The sequence below is a fragment of the Saimiri boliviensis genome, chromosome 18 (assembly GCF_048565385.1).
Source record: "Saimiri boliviensis isolate mSaiBol1 chromosome 18, mSaiBol1.pri, whole genome shotgun sequence".
In the NCBI taxonomy this organism is placed as follows: domain Eukaryota; kingdom Metazoa; phylum Chordata; class Mammalia; order Primates; family Cebidae; genus Saimiri; species Saimiri boliviensis.
This window is the reverse complement of record NC_133466.1, coordinates 46,116,974-46,123,504: the sequence shown is the minus strand read 5'-3', so window position 1 is coordinate 46,123,504 and position 6,531 is coordinate 46,116,974. Positions and strand designations below refer to the sequence as shown.

Sequence of the window (6,531 nt, the reverse complement as noted above, 5' to 3'; positions counted from 1 at the left end):
TTGTACGTAAAATATTAAAAGTAAACCAATTACATAGTAATTTTACTACAATTATATCAAACTAAAAATGTATAAACATTTTCCCACAGGTAATGCTAGTCTTGGTTTGTGGATATTAGGACTCCTTGGGTTCAGGCTGGAGGAGTAAGAACCTACAACCATTTCTGAATTAAAAGAGGAGCAATTTCTTGGTAAGGCAGTTCGTGCCTGTAGTCCCAGCACTTTGGGAGGCCAAGGCTGGCAGATCACTTGTGTTGAAGACCAACCTGGCCCACATGACAAAAATCTGTCTCTGCTAACAATATAAGGAAAAAAATTAGCCCAAATTCTGTCTTTACTAGCAATACAAGAAAAAAAATATATATATATATATATATACATGCCTTTAGTTCTAGCAACTTGGGAGGCTGAGGCATGAGAATTGTTTGAACCTAGGAAACGAAGGTTGCAGTGAGCTAAGATTGTGCCACTGCACTTCAGCCTGAGTAACATAGCAAGACACTGTCTCAAAAAAGAAGGCATATAATTTTATATTTACTTTCCTAAAATCTAAAATATGCAAATAATATGATTACATTATCATATTTTCCTGATTACATATAAATGCATGACTGTCATCAGATATCCAAAAGGCACCAAATGTCTAACATGAAGTATAAAATCAGTCTGTAGCCTTAGCCCTCTGCAAAATGCAGGGCTTACCATTCTGAGTATATTGTTCAAGTTTCTTTTCTGTGACTGCTTCAGGTTCTGTCATGTATTAACACCGTGCATCTAAAATCGTCACTGCTGGTCATCTGGAAGAGTCAGAAGTAGCAGGTCCTTGTTCTCATTCCCAGAGCTGCATCCTCTGCTGAACAGGGTCAGGGTGCTTGCAGCTCAAGCCTCATCTGATCCACTGACAGGCTCAGTTATCTCCTGGCCAGGGACAGGGTGGACTTCTCTATCTAGGGATGAATCCCCAGGATCAGGCAGTGTGTCTGGGACAAGCCAGTCCTCAGCGGGGAAGGCATAAGCTGCCTGCATGGCCATGGCATAGAAGGTCTGCACATGAGCACACAGAGCCCCCCGGAGCTGAGTGAGCCATGTGAACTGCTCCCAGGTCAGTGGAGAATGGATGAGCTGTGCCCACACCTGGGCTAGGTCTTGATAAATAGCCTCCGATATAGCTCGCACGGAGGTCACCAAGCTTTTTTGAAGTGACGGTGGTTGAACTCCTAGTGCCTGAGACCTGTGCCGCTTGCTGTGTCCAGTGTGAGCCCTCAAATGTCTCCTATGGTGGGTATGACAGGTCTCCTGGATTTCACTGTTGTGCACAGCAGTGGAGAACTTTGACTTTTTTTTCATTGTTGAGCTGCGCTCCTCTTCTGGACAGTTCCCTACAGAGAAAGCATGTGAGAGACTCGCCAGAACAGTTCCCACAGACCCTCATTTCTGGAAACTCCTGTGTGCTCAGGTAAACCCCACTTGTCTCTCCCCCTGGAATAAAGCGAGGCTGAACCCCTTCTGAGTCCCCAAATATATTCTGGATGCTAAGATCTCAAAAATTTTCTTGTCACTAAGTAATTCTCTTCCTGCTCAAGCCTCGTATAAAAGTTTTCTAATTATTTGCCCATTGGGGCAAAATAAAACAAAACAAACACCACCACCAACAAAAAACACCAGGATCCTACCTGCTCTGTCTTGGCAGCTCTCCTTGGAACTGATTGTTCTTTTCCTGCAATTTCCCTGACATGAGCTGGACTCTGGTTCTGTGGATACAATGAGAGTTTGAGAAAGTGCCTCCAACTGAACACCCTGAAATTCAAAGTCCATCCTGGACACTCAGGAGCTCAGGTTACCACCAAACCCCACTGTTCTTCAGTGTCCAAAATCTGTCCGGCTCTGGCTGCCAAGGAGCTCCCTGTTTCCTTGCTAGGGAAGCCTGTGGTGCTGCCCTGTCCCTTCCCACCTTGAAAGAGTCAGATCTTACCTGATCCAGCAGTGTTGTTTCCGGCTTTCAGCGTGGTTTCCTCAGAATTCTCCTCATTTGGATTGGGCTCCGATTCTACTGCAAAAGAAAGTTTAAGTAACTCACCTCTCCCTAGACAGAGTCCCATAGTCTATCTCTGATGCATGTGTGCGGACAGTCTTCCAAGTGAAACTCTTCTGCCAATGTCATGAATGAACACATTTCTCAAAGCCCTCTGAGGATACTAAACCATTTCCCATCCCCAATCTCAAAATAAAACCCTAACAAAGACACACAGCTCAGTATCTCTGATTCCAGCCCTCCTTCCAGCCTCCATAGAAACAGCCCAAGGGCTTACCTTGCGTTTGTATGTGCTTCTCATTGGATTGAGAGGAGGTGGTGTTGTCTTTTCTTTTGAATGGTTTCTTCTCATCTGAGCCCTTTTCTGTAAAGGAGGTCTGCTGGAAATGGGGCTGGACTGTGGAGCTTTGGATAGAGGAGCAGTGGAGATCAGAGTCTTCATTTCCCCTTCCCATGTTGAAGCTCAAGTGAAAGGTGCTCTCTCTTACACGTCCAAATGCGGAGTGTGGGTTAGCTGACTGAACTTGCCTTTTATACCTCCCTCGGCTGGGCGTGGCTTACTCTTATTGGCTGAACAGTTTTCTCCTTTCTATTACTTATTAGAGCCTCAATCAGAAGTTTCTTACTGTAGTTCTGCGGGAGACCTAGACACAGTTAAAAGGAGACATTTTCAGAATCCTGTCATAGTGTCAAGAAAACAAAGAACCAGGAGCACATGGATCACAAGATCGGGGAATTATTCCTTCTGATTTCTGTCTCAGTTCCTATGCAAGTATTTATGACCCTGTTCATCATTCAAAATGCAGAATTAGACATACTTATATTGACACATGTTATATATTTTGCACAGAAAGAGAATTTATTATACATAGTGTTAAAATTATATACTTGGATGTTATCATTTCTTTAATGCTTGGAAACAACAAATGTCAAATTTTGGTTGATTTTATTAGATTCACACAAACGTGATAAAATGCAAATGCAGAGAAAAACTAAATACCAAATAAAATGACCCTACCTACCTTAAAAATGAGGAAGATAATTAGATTACATGCGAGAAAATTGAATAATTAGGTTAGAGCCAAAGCTAACCTAATCAGCCCCTGATTTCTGAGGTAGCAAAAAGTCTAGGTGGAAAACCTTGCCCCCTTTCTCACCCTTCTTCGGTCCTCCCGGGAGCACCACTGTGTTCTATGGAATTTATTCAGCCTCCCTGGTATAAACGGGCTTGGTTCCTAATGGTAACTCAACTGATCACAAGAAAAACATTCAGCTCTTGTTTTCACACAGCAGACAACACCTGAATCCCATCAGAGCCCACATTGTTTCTTAACATCCACCTTCAATGTACACTCCAGAGCAGCCTCTCAAAACTGCCTCAGCGAGACAGGACAAGGTGTGGTGGAGCTCCAGGTTCAGAACAGCTGCCGCATCACTTCCTACTGCAGAGTCTGCCTCTGCTGGTCAGAGCCCTCGAACTATAGAAGGCTTAGTCTATGTCCCAGCAAGTGTTCCCTAAAAGGACCTTCTTGTCTCCCCCTCTCTGAGACATTCTATGTTAGGGAGTACTCAGCCTCCAGTCCCAAATGACTCGATTGACTGAGGAACTGATTCTCTGAGGAGGAGAAAGACAGGGGAAGAGACTGTGTTGGGCGAGTCTCTGTTTTCCCAGCTGTGCAAGTAGTAGAACCAAAAAAAAAAAAAAAAAAAAAAAAATTAGTGGTGGACAGACACTACCTAATGAAATTGTCTGAATGTAAATGGAACGTATCATAGCAACATTATGTATTATAATATGATATATAAAATTTATTTGACCTATAAATGCCTTTTGAAAGATTACAATATAACATTATATAAAATGTTGTCAGGTAATTTTATTTAAAAATTGAGTCAAATTTTGTAACAACATTAATGTATAAACTTGATAGAAAGCTAGGGAAATTATCTGCTCTTGTGTAAATGACTGCTTTTTAGCTAACTCTGTAAAAGGTGTGAAGAGAGGTCTGCTACTTACTTAATGAGACATCAACTTCCAAATCTTTGCTGTTTTTAATCAATGCCCTCTCAAGATATGAGAATATTTTACTGAAAGAAACCATTATCATAGATATCATAAGAATTTTATTTTAGTTAATAAATTATTATAACATTTATTGTTTATTAATAGTTTATGTCATTGTTAAAATATACTTAGCTAAGTCAATTTATTCAATTTTTATTTATTAAATTCTATTTATTTTAGATAAAAGAGACCCTGTAGCTGTCATATGCTGTACTGTGTTAGAAAGACAAATTATCAGGCAAAATTCAGGCCTGACCAGTCATGGTGGCTCACACCTATAATCTCAGCACTTTGCAAGAGCAAGCTGGGTAGATCACCTGAGGTCAGGAGTTTGAGACCAGCCTGGCCAACATAAGGAAACCAAGTCTGTACTAAAAATACATTAAAAAACCTGGGTGTGGTGGTGCATGTCTGTAATCCCAGCTACTCAGAAGGTTGAGGCAGGAGGATCACTTGAACCTGGGAAGAGGAGGTTTCAGTGAGCCAAGATCACACCACTGCACTCTAGCCTCGGTGACAGAGCAAAACTCTGTCTTGAAAAGAGAAAAAAACTCAGACCTATTTTTATCAAAATCTAGATTTCAAATACTGTTTCTAGGTGTTCCCATTCAATAAAAACCTAAATCAAAACAAACAAAAAATTTCTAGATAATTCTCATGCATATTAATAATTGTGAAATTGGGTACTTTCATTTTTTAGAGAGGGATTGTTTATATGGATGTGCTGATGTGTCAAACACATACAGTTAAGATTGTACCTTTTTTTTTTTATAGAGTCTCACACTGTCACTCAAGTGACAGCTTTGACCTCCCAGACTCCAGTGATCCTCCCATGTCAACCTCCCAAACAGCTGGGACTACAAATGTGCACCACCATGTCCAACTAATTTTTAAAAAATCGTTGTAGAGATGAGGTCTAACTATGTTGCCCCAGTGAGGTCTTGTTATATTGTCCAGGCTGGTCTCAAACTCCTGAGCTCTGGCTCCCAAAGTGATGGGGTTACGAATGTGAGCCCAGCCAAGATTAGACCTTTCAATGAGTGCATATCTTATCTCAAAAAAATAAAAAACCTAATTAAAAGATAAAGTCTGAATTAGAAGTGGATTCACATTAATAATTTTTAATTTTTGTACTACTTCTGTTAAAAGAGGGATTGTTTATATGGGTGTGTTTCTTTGTAAAAACCTAGTTAAGATTGAACACTTCTCCTTTTTTAGAAACAGTCTCACTCTGTTACCAGGCTGATGTGCTGTGGCACAATCACAACTCACTGAAGCCTCAAACTCTAAGGATCAAGGGATCCTGCTAGGTCAACATCCCAAGTAGCTGGAAATATAGGCGTGTACCACCATGCCTGATTAATTTTAAAAAATTTTAGTAAGGCCGGGTGCGGTGGCTCAAGCCTGTAATCCCAGCACTTTGGGAGGCCGAGGCGGGTGGATCACGAGGTCGAGAGATCCAAGACCATCCTGGTCAACATGGTGAAACCCCGTCTCTACTAAAAATACAAAAAACAAGCTGGGCGTGGTGGTGCGTGCCTGTAATCCCAGCTACTCAGGAGGCTGAGGCAGGATAATTGCCTGAACCCAGGAGGCGGAGGTTGCGGTGAGCCGAGATGGCGCCATTGCACTCCAGCCTGGGTAACAAGAGCGAAACTCCATCTCAAAAAAAAAAAAAAAAAAAATTTTAGTAAAGATGTGATCTCACTATGTTGCCCAGGCTGTTCTCAAACTCTTAACCTCAAGTGATCCTCCTGCCTTGTCTTTCCAAAGTGATGGAATTACACAGACTTAAGCCATTGTGCTCAGCCGAGATTTTACCTTCAATGAGCACGCATCTTATATCACACACACACACACACACACACACACACACACACGCACGCACAAAATAAAGAACAAAGCAGGAGGCATCACACTACCGAATTTCAAACTATACTACAAGACTACAGTAATCAAAACAGCATGGTACTGGTACCAAAACAGAGATATAGACCAATGGAACAGAACAGAGGCCTCAGAGGAAATACAACATATCTACAACCATCTGGTCTTCGACAAGCCCGACAAAACAAGCAATGGGAAAAGGATTCCCTGATTAATAAATGGTGTTGGGAAAACTGGCTAGCCATGTGCAGAAAGCAGAAACAGGACCCCTTCCTGACACCTTACACCAAAATTAACTCCAGATGGATTAAAGACTTAAACATCAGACCTAACACTATAAAAACCCTAGAAGAAAATCTAGGCAAAACCATTCAGGACATAGGCGTAGGCAAGGGCTTCATGACCAAAATGCCAAAAGTAATGGCAACAAAAGCCAAAATAGACAAATGGGACCTAATCAAACTCCAAAGCTTCTGCACGGCAAAAGAAACAGTCAGTAGAGTGAATCGGCAACCAACAGAATGGGAAAAAATTTTTGCAGTCTACC

The 6,531-nt window shown here is 41.6% G+C and overlaps 1 protein-coding gene across 2 annotated transcripts; it reads right to left on the bottom strand.

The window, feature by feature from the left end:
* Window positions 1-657: 657 nt before the first annotated feature.
* LOC141582037 (protein FRG2-like) lies at window positions 658-2,487 on the bottom strand. Of its 2 annotated transcripts, none has more exons than XM_074389397.1 (4): window positions 2,310-2,487; window positions 1,973-2,050; window positions 1,674-1,751; window positions 658-1,379 (listed from the first exon to the last, which is right to left on the bottom strand). In XM_074389397.1, exons 1-4 carry the CDS (start codon window positions 2,485-2,487, stop codon window positions 880-882), a joined length of 834 nt encoding a protein of 277 aa, XP_074245498.1. In that variant the 3' UTR covers window positions 658-879. The 2 variants fall into 2 exon arrangements, with proteins under 2 accessions (XP_074245498.1, XP_074245499.1); XM_074389398.1 differs by having other exon boundaries at window positions 1,973-2,047.
* Window positions 2,488-6,531: the final 4,044 nt, after the last annotated feature.

Coding starts and splice junctions, on each gene's coding strand:
- LOC141582037 (XM_074389397.1), bottom strand. CDS start 2,487: ATGGGAAGGGGAAATGAAGACTCTGATCTCCACTGCTCCTCTATCCAA. Junction 2,051..2,309: donor GAAGCACATACAAACGCAAG/GTAAGCCCTTGG, acceptor TTTCTTTTGCAG/TAGAATCGGAGCCCAATCCA. Junction 1,752..1,972: donor AAACAACACTGCTGGATCAG/GTAAGATCTGAC, acceptor TTGTATCCACAG/AACCAGAGTCCAGCTCATGT.